Source organism: Abrus precatorius, unplaced genomic scaffold (assembly GCF_003935025.1).
Source record: "Abrus precatorius isolate BTA unplaced genomic scaffold, Abrus_2018 Scaffold2, whole genome shotgun sequence".
Classification (NCBI taxonomy): domain Eukaryota; kingdom Viridiplantae; phylum Streptophyta; class Magnoliopsida; order Fabales; family Fabaceae; genus Abrus; species Abrus precatorius.
The window spans coordinates 34,161,789-34,177,615 of NW_020874362.1; the positions used below are offsets into that span (position 1 = coordinate 34,161,789).

The following is a 15,827-nucleotide window of genomic DNA, read 5'->3' on the forward strand; positions in this document are numbered from 1 at the left end:
TACTATTTTTTAATGACTGAAGTTTGGAGAATACAACAAAGAAGCTTCTACTTTATTCCTTGGGATTATAAGTATTTGACTTCATAAACTTTCATTTTAATTTTTTTTATTTTGTAAAATGCTACAAAATAATATTTGCATTAGTCCTTAATACTAAGTAATACATAACACAGTTCATAATTTATATCTATATATTAAATTTGAGTCGTCATTCTTAAAAGAAAATCGTTTTTAGAAAATAAAATAAAAATAAAAATTATTCTCTTCTTCATTATAATAGGTGATTTTTTAATACTAAGTATTTAATTATTTTGCTAAATTCCTATTCTTCTTTTAAAAATAAATTATTTTAACTTTAAATTTAATTGGATTCAAATTTTAAATCTTGATACACAGTATCAAACTAAGGTTATATTTAAAAAAAAAATAAAACTTAAGATTTTTGTAATTTAATCAATCTTAATTTGGACTTTGAATTTTTTTTATAATTTAGAAAACTTTACCACTTAATTTGGTTGTGTAATATAATGAAATATAAATGATTGATAACGAAATGTTTACTCTTTATCAATTGTATAATTTATTAATTTAAAAAAATATACAATATACGCTTAATTTTTCATTCAATAAATTATTTTATTCTAATAATACTTATGTAGTATAAAAAAAGTTGCTAGTTAAAGTGAAACACGTTTATAATCTTGCGAACTGAAAGTACATATTTTAAAAAGATTACTTTTAAGAAAATAATTACGCATTTTTCAAAATTCTGTTGAAAATTTGATAAAAATAAGTGATTGTTTATGTGAATTAAGTTAATCAAATACATTAAAATGAAAGTTGATTGATAAATAAGTTCCTTCAAGTTAAAATTACATGTAATTCAAGAATGAGTCTTGGTTAACACAATTATATAATAATCTACAAGAAGATAATATATGGTGTGATCTTAAAAACAAAACAAATTAAAAAAGTTACATTTAATTGCAAGAAGATAAATATTTGACTAGGGGAGGCAGTGGCACCAAATGACTAGCAGGTCCTCTAAAGGTCTTAGTGGAAAGCTCTGTGAGGACCCAATTGCTGACTACAATGTTGAATTAAAACCAATCAATGCTGCAATAGCAACCTACATAATCACCGGGGCTCATATAAAGATTCCACCATTTTGGAAACATATTATTGCTATCTATCACCATTGACTCTTCTCTCATCCTAGCAGCCAAAGTAAGGGAAAAAAAATGCTCTTAAAAGCTTATTATATTATTGGATAATCTCATGTTCTTCAATAATACAATATTATTGTATTCAAAGAAAACAATACTAAAAACATGTAAACAATATTTTATACAATTAATCATGATAGTTTTTTGTAATAGTACCATCCTATTATTATAGTATAAGATCTAAATCAAATAACATGGAAAGTCTATATATTAACGTCACTCTCCACTTAATTGTATACACAGCAATTAATATATAGTAGGCTCTATCATAGAGAAGGGGACAGGTTGGTGACTCTATTATCCCTTTGGCACTCAACACTATAGTCCGTAACTACTGCAAGGCACTTGTTACTTGTAAGAGGTGATACCAGTTTTTTTTTATGCTTTTTATGTTAATTTTGTGGTAAACATTTACTTTAATCTCTTATTGTATACGTAACATTAGTCAAGTGCTTAATTTTAATTTAATCTCCTCGATTGTCATAAAATAACATTAACTTGACTCTTAATTAGAAGCTTCGTTTCCTAGTGCTCTCATGGGACATAAATGCCACTTTTATGGATAAAAACTATAAACTAAAACTAGACAGGGGATGTGCAGTTATTTAAAAAAGAACTCTAGCAAAATTGTTTAAGGATGATTGAGATATTAAAAAGTAAAATTTGCATAGAGATGATTATTTGTTTTATGTGAAATTTATTGTTAGAATAATTCTACTTAAATTTTTGAAGTATATTTAGATGCATTGAGAATAAAAAAATATTAAATGTTAAAAAAAAGAACTATTTTTTGATTCTCAACAAGGCTTAAAGCCCAACAAAGAAAGTACACAAGGTTAACCAATCTAGAAAACAGGTCCCATGATATATACAGAAGAGGTGGGACAAGAACTGAAAACAAGCATGTCAGAACTAACATTATGATCCAAACTAAGTGATTATCACAGAAATTCCCTCCTCTTGAGGAATGTAGAAGAGTAATATTACCAGAGGGCCTATTGATTCTTGGATATTTTTCATGAAAGCTGCACAATGATGGGTATCAACGCAATGATTCTGAACATGATCAAGAGTTATCTTATAGTTGGGTTCCATTATGAAGGATCCAGCACTGATATCTTGGATAATTGAATTCCGTACGAGATTGCCCATAATTCTGCCTGAACTCACGAGCAAACACTAACGCTAATGTCATTGAAAAAATACGTTAAAATAGTTAAATGATAAGATTAATGGAAAAAGTACAATAATCAAATTACTTATATTTTTAGCAAAATAATTTTTTTATTTTGAGTGTTGACAAAAGATCAATTAAAAAAGCCAATTTCAAAGGGAACAGAAAGATTAATAAATGTTTATTAGAGAATAGGTATACTCTAGTATAGAAATGAAATTGTTTTAATTATTACTAATAGGACCACTAATAGCCTGTTTGATAAACTATTGAAATTGATTTTGGCTGCATCCATTTTTTTTTCCACTTCCGTTCAATGCCATAAATATTTTTCTATACGAGATAGTTGTATTTAAATCGATAACATTCATAATATGATAAAACTATTTAAAAGAAGTAAAGCAGCATGCAGTATTTAAATAAATTATTCTATAGTTATCTGTCATTGTCGTTTGAAACATCAATAAAACTACTTAAATTTAACAATTGTTTAGTGTCACTGAGATTCATTAAATATTAACAAGACTCACGTCGTCTTATAGGTTCTGACTAATTTTAACTAATAATACAAAAAATATTAAAGAACATATCATTATCATATATATATATATATACACACACACAAACTTTCTTCTCATGGATGAAACAAATAATGTGTATAGTTTGATAAAATTTTTAGAAGTCATGTAATTAAATTTCAAATCAAAATGAGAATTAGTACACCATATAACCTACAATTAATAAGGTTCCTTGTATTTTACCTTGAATGATATTAGGCGTATTTATACTTTTAATTACCGCACTTTAACTTATATATTCTTTTTATCTTCCTAGTTTAATTTCTCAGTTGTTTAAATTAAGTCTTATTTAATATATATTTATATGAATTCACAGTAAAATACATTTTGTATATTTAAATATTTTATATTTCTTAGTTGATTTATAGCCTTAATTATATTTTTTATCAATTATTAGATAAACTTTTAATGGAACATAATTTAAATAATCGATAAAAACAAAATACGAACAATTTAAACTAAAGACATTAAAATCATGTACAGGCAAAATTACAAGAATGGAAAGTACAACTAAACCTGAATATTGCTTACAACGTTAGAAGACTAAATACCATTAAAAGATATTGGGTGTACAAGTATGACCCGGCACTAGCTATGGTGATAAGATTGAAGGGTCAAAAGGAAAGGGAGTAGTTAAACATGGAGAAATGATCATCCAAGCTTCATAATTTACAAGTAGGCTTTCACATCGAGAGTAGCCAACTTAGCACACATTTTCCCCACACTACAAATTGCCCATTCTCACACCAGTGTCCCGAGCAAAGGGAGGGGGACCATTATTAGCTTTTGAAAAACTAACATAATAGAGCTCTGAGGCTATGCCTGTGAAAACAATGAAGGCAGCTCCAGCTCCAAACACTCCTTTCCTCAAAGTTTGACATGAAGGGGCTCTCTCTCCCATCAGATCACGATACTTGGTGTGATATGCATTCCTCACAGAACCCGCTAGCAGGCAGGAAGCAGCAATAATAAATGCCACCCTGGATCATCAGTATAACAAACATTGCACGTTTAAGATTTGGAAACATGGGAAAACAGCATTTTTGGTCTTTTAACCTTTGAGCTTGTTTGGTTTCACCAGACACTTCAAGAAATGTTTTCTCATCTATTTTCCTTTTTCACTTTTCACTAATAATAACAATATTATCAAACCTTATTTTTATGATTTTTACTGTTTTCGAATATTTGTGCAAGAAATGGTAAGATCAACATCGTTATAAGGTGACTGAGTGAAAATCTTTGAGAAGAAAGTGAAAATACAGTGATGTTTTAATAATTATAAGTGAAGACAGAAGATAAAAAACAGAATTAACATTTCCTTAAAGACTTAAACTAAAGAAACTCAATGTTTCTGTGACTGTGACCGAGTGAAATCAACAAAAGAACAACGTAAAGCAAACTGATCATTTAAAATGAACACATACCAGCTTGTCATGAATAAGCAAATTGCCCATGATCTGGATCCACTGGGTCTCATAGCTTTCCCACAGCACAGGCATCTAGTTACAACCATTATGATCACTTGACTGGCAACTAGGATAAAGAAGGACCCCACACCTAGGCCGGTTGCAATGTCAGAGTCATATTGACAGTACTTTCTACCTGCACTGTCTTGGGCTAATGTGGCCTGTCAGAAGATCAAATAATTATACTTTAGTAACCCAACCCATTTCAACACTGCAAAAACTTGTTTTGAGTTGACAATTCCTGGCTTTTCTCCTGTCACAACTTCACCCCCTACTATGCAAGGAAACAATACAACATATCCATCGGGAAAATGTCAAACTAGTAGCCAACAGTGTACTGTACTATGAATAAACTGATCTAGAACACGTTTTATGGATCTATCTTCCCAGCTAAAGGCAAAACAGTTGTTGTGCGCAATAACATAATTTTAATACACTAACCGTTTCCCTGAACTCAAAAATAAAGCAACTTGGAATTGCTGAATGCATTGCAACTAATGTACTAAAATGCATATTTCCATTAGCTTTTCCCCCTATTTGACAGTGTTGTCAGACAGCAATCATAAAGTTTCTGCTTTCCATTTTCTAAAGGTACAATTCAGGATATTTCTAAGAGTACTTCTGGTATGCTCCCTAAATAGTTAATAACATTATCTTTTGCAGGTAAAAAAAAGTAGAATTCAGGATTTAATCATGTGGGGATAGTTCTAAAATGGCCACAGTGGTCAAGGATGGTCAGCAACCATCACTGCTGGCTGGAAATTGTCGCCAGAGAAGGGTGAGTGTTCATGAGATAGAATGTGCACAATTAGGATTTGTCAGGCCCAAAGATGCGTAGGGTGAGCAGCTGCTGGACTTGGGCCTAGCCAAGCCCAAGTTATGGCATGTTTAATCTAGAAGGAAGAAATCTTCTCCAACTGCCAACTTGGCAGACCGTTGGGAAGAGAGAAAAAGTAGTTAGTTAGGAGTATATGGATATTTTAGGAGGGAGGAGATGAGAGAGCGTACACATATATTCTGTGACTTGGTGATTAGGAGGGAGACCTCTGGTTTAGGAGAGTATACCCTGCAAGAATTGTATCTCACTTATACAGTTTCCAATTGATTGATTAATACTTATGCATTTCTCATTCATTCTTACGCTATCTACATTATTGTCTGTGGACTCCTAACATGATTCATGGTTGTGGTGTTTATAGTCACAAAATTACCACCTAAAAACCCCTAGGCTACGCTTTTATAGTTTTAAATTTGGTGTTTTTTGCACCCTATCACAGTAATGTGCTTTCAGGTACTACTGCGGCCATAATGTATGATATTCAAATCTGCAACGCTGTTTGAGTTTGTTAGCAAGAGGAGATGCTTTGCGACAATTATGTGCTATTGACAACTATGATATAACAATAGATAAGATCCTACTTTTCTAGGCATTGATTACTCCTTTCCAGATCAATCTGTTTGTATATATGAAAATATCATATCCTTTCTTATCAAATCTAGGAATATCTTAGATTATCCTTCAGATTAGTTTCCCTATTTTCTCACTATCTCTTAGGATGAATTACCACATTTGTTCATTTTGATGTACTTCTTTAATTAGTTAAGATTATGATTAGTATAAATAAGAGTTAATGTTCTAAATTATGTAAACACATCAATATGGTATCATTCATCTAAATCAATATCAATTATATTACTTCATTATCTATTATCTTTCATACTCTATATCTTAAACCCAATGATTTTAGCGAGGTATTGGAGTTTTACCATTGTTTAAGACCAATATCATTACTAATCAACTGCCAAGCTTTCTTTAATAAGTTATACTTTATGTTCATGATTCTTCCTTCAAATTAACTATTTCTCTTAACATGTCATGTTAACCCTTTGATATCTTCAAGTGTGTTGTTCCTTTTGGGGTGTTCAGCCCTCTTCCAGCTGTGTTCTTCATTCGAACCACCTCTTTCTCATAATTGGCATGTTTTAGACAATTTTCCAACTATCATGTCCTCCTTTCGTTGGTTAGAAGAGTATCCCTGGCACATTTTTCAATCTTACCACCCTAACAAATTTCTTCCACCGTTATGACATATTCAGCATGTCCTAGCACTCATGTTTCTCTCCGGGATTCCTGTCTCCTCCTCCATGCATTTTTTTAACATGTTTTAGATAGTTTATAACCAACATTTTTTAAACTATCTCAAATTATATTGTTTGATATTCTTCTTCCTAAAAGGGTATATTACTATATTTGTAACAAGCAACTTGTACTAGAGGGAAAGTATTAGAATATATGAAAATACCGCTTCCTATCTTATCATATCTTAGAATTTCTTAAATTATCCTTTAGGAGTAACTTTCCTGTTTACTTATTATCTCTTATGATTGATTGCCACATTTTTATCATGATTTGTTTCACTAATTAGTTAAGTAAGATTATGATTAATATATAAGATTTAGTTTTCTAGTGTTATAAACACATCAATACATTGTAATACGTCTCAACTAATATCAATTTCGTATTTCATTATCTTTTATTCCCTTTCTCCCCCTATACATAAATTACCATGGTTTCAAAACAATCAATGTGAATTACCTGAACCTTGCTGGTTAAGATCTATATTTACCTAAGCTTATTATTATAACTCTCCATGAATGTTAGCTAACTTTCTGATTCCTAACCATTGCGTCAATATAATAGGATATCTCCTTTTCCAGAGTGATGAACAATTCAAATCTCCAATATTCAAGCCTAATTTTTTTCTTGGACTGCCTAACTCTTGCTTCTGATTATAAGTCAACCTACAAACTTTTCAGTTTCTAAACATTTGAAATTGCATTTTTTTAACAAAACCGATGTCTTTCTTCAACAATTACCTTGCCGATTCATTATATGAAAGCGGAACTATAAACTAGGTCTTTCAGACATCAATCCAGGATCCAATTAGCAGCAATAGTGATTCAACACCCAGCAAGCAAGTTTAGGCAATATATGGTGACGAATTTCTACTGTAGAGGAAATGCTAGCATTCTGAATTATGAAAAAAGCTGCATTCCTATCAATATGTTTTGGAGAAAAGAGTGATTAACTGTTTACTGTCTAGACAAACGTAAATGAATTATCATAGAGAGAGAGAGAGAGAGGTATACAAGAATTTGTTGATAAAAACTGATTTAATTTTAATACCTTAACAATCTACACCTTTAAATGTATTTTAGGAAAATTGGTATTAACACATCCATTTATTTCTAAAGAAAAAAAATTTGTTGGCAAGCTACACTTTTAAGTGTTCTTTAAAAAAATAAAAACAAAGTTATAACATGCAATGAGTGTGTGTGTGTGTATATATGGATCAAGTTATTTCAAAAGTAATTTTTGTCAAAATTTACTTTACTTAATAATTTCTTATAAATATTAAATTTTATCAATCTAATGGTTGAATTGAAAGTTTTTATTGAGTAAATCAAATTTATAAAAAATATTAAAAATTTAAAACTAATTCTTTGGTCATATATACATACATAAATATATATATAAAATCAAATGACACAAGGTGTAAAATTTTATAAAATGATATTTCTAATAAATTTTTATCAAAAACAAATTTTAACAGTCAATCGGATAAATTTAATGTTCTCATAAAATATATCAAATCTATGAAATTTCACACAATTAAAAAAATCGATTGATTTCTTTATATAATTTAACTATATTTTAGTGTATAATATACTATTTAGAATATAAGTAAATAGCTATTATTTAATTACATATCTATGAATATATGAATTGTGTAAATTTTTATATACATAATTACTATAATAACACAATTCAATGGCTAAATTTATAAAACTTATGTGTAGTACAACGTTATTCAATATGTTATTGTACTAAGTTTGATACTTGTATCATTTGGTCGTGCTGAGAGAGAGAGAGTTTCAAATTTGTACGAGGAAGTATTGAACAACTCTTGCAACTAAGGAACGGACTTAACAGCAATGAAAAACTGATCTTTCAATAAATAAAAAAATCATTATCAACCTCTACGAAAATGATTCACAAACACTAATTAATCCCAAAAAAAAAATTTCAATTGAATATCATAATCGCTCTTTGTTTTCCTCTTCAGATGGCATGTAACAGAAACAAAAAGCATAACTACACCAACTAAATCCAGATAAGATACTACCAAAAACCAAAAGATCATAGCAAAAGCAGAGTCTAACCAAAATAGGCAAAGAAAGAGAAGAAGATAGTGACTCACAGTGTTCCTCCTCTGCTCTGCAGCAACAGCGAGACCAAAAGCAATCAGATCAAACACAAACACCACCACCAGTAACACAGACGAAGCCATACCTCAACACCCACCAGTTAAATCTCAGTATCTATCCACAAAAAGAAACCCCAAAATAGGATTAAAGACAAAAGTGGAAAAAAAAAATAGCATCAAGCTTTTGAGATTAGAAGAAATAAAAAAGAATAATAAGTAGAAAAATAAAAGCAGAAGCAGCAATGGAAACGTAGGAGGAGACTTGGTTTTTAAGATGAGAGTGATTTTCCCCTGTTGGGTAGCGTAAGGAAGCAAAGCAAATAAAGTATGTAACTTTTGGCCGCATTTGCAAGCTTTCTGGCACACTTATTTAAGTATTTTGTATATAATACCCAAATACGCAATCGAATAATAAAATGCATTGCTAACTTTGGGGGTTGTGGCTTGATGCCAAGGTGGTGGGGTTTGCGCTGTCAACATTTTGTTTGAAGCTGTGAGGGTCTATGACACGGTGCGATGCGAATGCGTGATCATGTCCCCTTGTAAGAGCATGATGCATCCTTTGGCTCTCTCTTTTTTGTTAATATAGACATTGACTAATGGAAATAAGCAACAGACACTTGGCATTTTTATTTAGTTTCAGCTCAAAAGCAAGTTTCATTAATATTTAATCTACTTTCCCACCCATCTACCTCAATACTTGGGCCTTGAAATATAGAAAAGAAAAAAATTGAAATTGTGTAATTTTTTATTTTTTATTTTAGTTTTTACTCACTTAAATAAAAGTATAGATTTTTACTCATTTATTTTATTTTATTTTAATTTCAACCAGAACGGTAATGTTTAAACATGAGTGAGAATTGAGCTTAAAAAGTACACGTATACTTTCATTTCTTGTATATGCGCATTTAAATTGATGTGCACCGTGACGCAATAATCGCTGATGTTACAATCAAGTGACTATAATTTGTACATTGTTTTTTTATTGTTGGCCTCTTTGATGGAACTTGCTTGGTGATTATAAAAATGGAGGAATCGTGAAATTTCTGGGGACAGTTGAGAACACAAATCACAAAATTTCCGTGAAGATAAGGATCCAAGCAAGTCAAACCTAAAGGGAAAGTGAATGCATAACACATGCCTTCAGAAGACTTAATTAGACTAATTGAAGTCAATTTCAAATCAAATAGCAAAGATATATGCCACCCAGTTATAGACAAGCACAAGTCGCCCTAATCATTTCATCCGTAGTCCATTCATGTTTCACATAAATTATTGGTTTTTCTTTCGTTTGGAATTGGGTATCTGCAAAATGAGAAATTAAAGAATTATGTATCTTTATTCTTTATTTCACTAACCCAAGAGTGATCAATTTCTCATTTTCTTTTCATATAAATTTTACCGGAGAGATTCATCTGAATCATTAAAAATATTATTATAATGCATAAATATATTTTGCATCATAGTGATAAAAGTCAGACTATTGACCCATATTCTCAAAGATATTAATACATGATGTTACCATAATTAATGATATTTTGAAAAAATAAATAAAAACTATGTCAATTTTTTTATATAAAATTTGGACTTTTTTTTTTTTTTTTACAAAAATGTAATGATGTTTTATTTGGAATGATTGTAATTTTATTTAGAAAATAAATAAATAATTATACTTTTAATTTAAGTTGTGAAATGAAGGTTTGATATAAATGAATGTGAGTAAAACATTAACATGCTCCATAAAATTTATATGATTAATCAATTTAGTTTTTTAACTATAAATAAAAAATTAATCTTTATTTTTTAATAATTCCATCAAGTTATAAAATTAACATGATAAACAAATTATAAGGAACCACCTCTACTAATAACAATAATATTAACAATAAGAGTAGAGCAACAATCAAAACAAAAGACAGAATATAAAATTTAGAAAAGTTAAAATAACTTAAAACTATAATCTAAACATAAACCACTTATTTTATGTGCCATACTATTTACTACTCAAAATATATAAGACCAAATTATTGAGATTTTTTTACTGTAGTTAATTTTGAAAACAAATTTGTGAAATATATTATTTAAAAAATAATTTATTAAAATAAATAAAATTTATTATAAAAGTTAAGTAAAATATCATATAAAAATATGCTACTACAGTATGGCTTTACACGTGTCACATCTTCAAAATATGTCACTCAAAAAATCATGAAATCTAGCACTATTTTTTATTTTCCATGAAGTTTACATTTATGCTTATAAGAATTTTTCCTATTTGAGACAAAAAATTTCTGCAAGCTTTAGAGATTGTGTTGTAGCACTATTTTCTAGTTTAGCTCTTTTATCAAGCTTATCACGCTAAACTTGAGGCATATTTGAGTAGAATAAGCAACTAAATACTTTTAAAAAATTTAGAAAAGATTTAAAACTAAAACAAACTTTAAAAGGAGTTTGATTTGGTATATAAAAATTATGTTTGAATAAACACAATTGTATTTATATCTTCGATTCATAACTTTTTTAATAATTCCTTTTGATGAAGCATACACTTAACTATTTCTATGGTTGATCTATTTCTCCTTACATTCATTCTATTTTTTTTTAAGAGTGTAAGGAGCTGTCAATTAATGTTATATCTCAACTTCGTCACATAATTGTTGAAATTGATTAGCTATATTTTTTTTTCATTGTTCGACCTTAAAGGAATTTATATTGGAATAATTTTATGTTTATAGGGAGAGAACTTTATATAGGAAGCCTCTAATAAACTATTAGTAACAGTAATCGAAAGAAAGCTAACAATACAACTAATTAGTAATAACAGAAAGATAACAAGCTAACATATTAAATTAGCCATTTTCTATTTTATTCCTATTATCTAATACTCCCCCGCAAGCTGAGGAGTAAATATTAATGACTCCCAACTTGGAAACCAAATAAGAGAAGGAGGAAGGCTCAAGAGCTTTAGTCATGATGTCAGCTGTTTGTTCAGAACTAGTGATAGGCAAAAGATGAAATAATTTGGCTTGAAGCTTCTCCCTAACAACATGACAATCAAAGTCAATGTGTTTCGTGCGTTCATGAAAAACAGCATTGGATGCAATATGTCGAGCAGGTTGACTATCACAATACAATAATGCTGGACTAAGGAAGGGAATTTTCATATCCTGCAGAATATATGTCAACCATTGCAGTTCACACACAGTGGAAGCAAGAGCCCTGTACTCAGCTTCAGACGATGATCTGGATGTAGTGGATTGCTTCTTGGATTTCCAGGAAATTAGAGAGTCTCCTAAGAAGATGCAGTAGTCGGTGATGGATCTTCGAGTCTCTGAACAAGTTCCCCAATCTGAATCACTAAATGCTTTAAGCTGTAATGTAGAAGAAGTGGGATAGAATAGGCCTTGTCCTGGTGCTCCTTTGAGATATCTCAGAACTCTTACTGCTGACTTATGATGAAAGTTTGTAGGGGAAGACATGAACTGACTAAGTTGCTGGACAGCAAAATAAATGTTAGGTCTGGTTGTAGTTAAGTAGAGAAGCTTTCCAATGAGTCTCCTATACCCTACAGCATCTTGATAAGGTTCTTCATCAGCTGTTTTGACCTTATGTGGCTTGACCATAGGAGTAGGAGCAGGCTTGGCTGCAAGATAACCAGTGTCAGCAAGGAGATCTAAAACATATTTCCTCTGAGACAGAGTGATGCCAAGATGAGATCTTGCAACCTCTAACCCAAGGAAATATTTTAGGGAACCTAAGTCTTTAATTTTGAATTGAGTGTCTAATTTGTGTTTAACCAATTGAATTTCAGAAGTGTCATTTCCAGCTAAAATTAAGTCATCAACATATACTAAAATAGCAGTAAAATGATCGTTGGTGGATTTAGTAAAAAGAGAGTGATCATGAAAAGATTGATGATAACCAAGGTTGTGTAAATAAGAAGACAGCTTGGCAAACCATTGCCTACTGGCTTGTTTCAAGCCATAGAGAGATTTGTGAAGTTTGCAAACAGAATTAGGAGTAGGAGAAGTGAGACCTTGTGGTATTTCCATGTATATATCTTCATCTAAATCACCATGTAAGAAGGCATTATTTATGTCTAATTGGTGTAAATGTCAGTTTTGGGAAGACGCTATAGCCAAAAGAAGTCTAACTGTTCCTAATTTAGCCACAGGTGCAAAAGTATCAAAGTAGTCTAAGCCTTCTATTTGCGTGTAGCCTTTTGCCACTAATCTGGCCTTATGTCTCTCAATGGAACCATCAGACCTATACTTTACTTTATATACCCATTTTGAACTAATAGGAGATTTGCCAGGAGGAAGGGAAACAATGGACCAAGTCTTATTCTCAGCCAAAGCTTGGAGTTCATTTTGCATAGCCTCGATCCACTTTTCATCCTTGACAGCTTGTTGATATGAAGTTGGTTCAGAATGAGTGGAAATAGAGAGAATATAATTGAGATGTTTCTGATTGATGGAACCATAAGAAAGGATAGATTGCAGGGGATATTTGACGTAATTGTTGTTAGCAAAACTAGTAGTGTGAAGACTGCAATGATAATCCGATAGGTAAGCAGGTGAGTTTTGAACTCTAGTGGATCTCCTGACTTGTTGTTCATCAGCATTGACAAGTGGCAGATTCTGAGCAGTAATAGAATCAGGAAAAGAAACATGTGTGGAAGGAATATTAGGATCATCTATTTGGAAATTAAAGGAGGGAGTCTCGGTGAGTTTAACAGTAGTGTCAGAAGTGTGTGGTTTAAAAGGAAAAATGTTCTCATAAAAAATCACATTTCTACTAACAAAAATTTGCCAAGTATTGATATCCATGGCAATGTAACCCTTGGTCCCATTTTTAAATCCAAGAAAAATACACTTTTTGGCCCTAGGATCAAGCTTATTCCTATTTTGAGTTAAGGTGGAAACATAACATAAACTGCCAAAAACTTTTAAATTTAATAAAGTGGGCAATTCATTGTGTAAGATTTGGAAAGGGCATTTACCATGTAGAACAGGAGAAGGAAGTCTGTTGATCAAGTGGACAGCATGCATAACAGCAAAACTCCAGAAAATTTTAGGCATATGAGAATGAAATAACAAAGCTCTTGTAATGTTAAGTATATGTCTATGTTTCCTCTCCACAACAGAATTCTGTTGTGGAGTTTCAACGCAAGATGTTTGATGAATTATTTCATATTTAGAAAAGGTAGGGTGCATGACAAAATCAGCCCCATTATCACTCCTTATACATTTAATTTTCTTACCAAATTAAGTGTAAACAAAATTAATGAATTCATCAATTAAATTTCTAGTTTCAAGTTTGGATTTCATGAGGAAAATCCAGACATGTCTAGAGTAGTCATCAATGACAGTGAGGAAGTATCTATGACCATGCATTGATGTAACAGATATGGGACCCCAAATGTCCATGTGTATGAGATCAAAGCAAGCAACAGTTTTAGTGTTACTAACAGGAAAAGGCAATTTAGATTGTTTTGCTAAATGGCAATAGTCACATATCATGGTAGAGTGAGAATGTACATAAGAAAATTGCTAACATACATGATGTAAAACCTTAATAGAAGGGTGGCCTAACCTAAAGTGCCACAAATCAAAACTAGTATGTTTATTGAGTACATTATTATCAAAAGAATTAACAGCAAAAATAGTAGGTACAACAGGCTTATTTGGTTCTTGCAGTATGTATAAATTCTTGTTTACTTTAGCTAGACCAATCATCCTCGAAGAAGTCATATCCTGTATGACACAAGAGAATTTGGCAAAAACTAAAACGCAATTTAATGTATCAGTGATTTTCTTAACAGAGATGAGGTTGAATTGAAATTCTGGAATGTAAAGAACATTGTTCAAATAAAAATCATTAGTGAAAGAAACAGTTCCAGAGAAATAAGCATGTGTAACAACACCATTAGGAAGACTGACTTGAATAGGTTCTATGGAATGATAGGTAACATAATTATTTAAGGAATTTGACACATGATCGGTGGCCCCAGTGTCTAAGATCCAAACACTGGGTTCAAGAAGATTACCTAGCTTTTGTTGATGGGTGTGATCCCTATTTTGAGTATTATGAGAAACCTGGTTAATGGTGTGCGTTTGGCCTTGAATGTCAGTCTTCTTGACCATTTCAATGATCTGTGCATAGTGTTCTGGTGTGAGATTTCTGAGAATATCATATTGCTCATTGCTTTGGCCAATAGATTCTTGACTATTGTTGTTTTGCTCAGAGGTTAAGGAATTAACAGAAGGGTTGGCAGATCTCTTTTTGAACTTGAAGTTTGGTGGAAAACCATGCTGGAAGTAGCACGTTTCCACTGTGTGCCTTTCCTTGAAACTGCACACCTTGATATTTCCTCCATTCACTCCTTTTGAATTTGATCTACCTCTCCCTTGACTACCTTGATTTCCTCCTCTGCTTGTTGAAGAACCTCTCCAACCAAAATTCTAATCTGTGGCAGTAGCAAGAACTCTTGACTCCATTGCTTCTACGTGTTGCCTTTCTTGTTGTATCAGTAATGGGAAAGCTTTCTTTATTGATGGAAGCTCTTCCATCATGAGGATTTGGCTTCTTACATGACTGTATTGATCGTTTAGTCCCTTCAAGAAACATATCACATATTCATAATCCCTATACTTCTTCACTGTCTTCATGAGATCACATAAGCATTTTATAGAACAGGTGCAAGATGGAAGAGGTCTCAAAACCTCCAATTCCTCCCATAAAGTTTTCAGATCAGTGTAGTATGTAGAAATTCCTCAATCCCCTTGTCTGATAGAATGAAGATCCTGCAGAAGATCAGAAACTCTGAAATGGTCTCCCTTCGAAAAGCAATCTTTGAGGTCCTCCCACAGTTCTTGGGCATTATCTATGTATATAACGCTTTGTGCAATTTCTGGTGGGAGAGTCTTAATAATCCAAGATACGACAGTATTGTTGCATCTTTCCCAAGCGTCCCAAAGTGGATCTTTCTTGTCGGGTTCCTTGATAGATCCATCGACAAATTTGTATTTATTCTTCGATAGTAACGCTCTCTTGAAGTTCTTGCTCCACGAATGATAATTGACTCCATTGAGCTGAGGGTCAAAGATAATGGA

At 31.5% G+C, this 15,827-nt stretch overlaps 1 protein-coding gene across 2 annotated transcripts; it reads right to left on the minus strand.

The window, feature by feature from the left end:
- Positions 1-3,471: 3,471 nt before the first annotated feature.
- LOC113858222 lies at positions 3,472-9,071 on the minus strand. 2 transcript variants are annotated; one of them, XM_027490748.1, is made up of 4 exons: positions 8,967-9,071; positions 8,707-8,827; positions 4,403-4,605; positions 3,472-3,958 (listed from the first exon to the last, which is right to left on the minus strand). In XM_027490748.1, the coding sequence occupies exons 2-4, from the start codon at positions 8,794-8,796 to the stop codon at positions 3,703-3,705; spliced, it is 549 nt and encodes a 182-aa protein (XP_027346549.1). In that variant the 5' UTR covers positions 8,797-8,827; positions 8,967-9,071; the 3' UTR covers positions 3,472-3,702. The 2 variants fall into 2 exon arrangements, with proteins under 2 accessions (XP_027346549.1, XP_027346550.1); XM_027490749.1 differs by having other exon boundaries at positions 8,975-9,058.
- Positions 9,072-15,827: the final 6,756 nt, after the last annotated feature.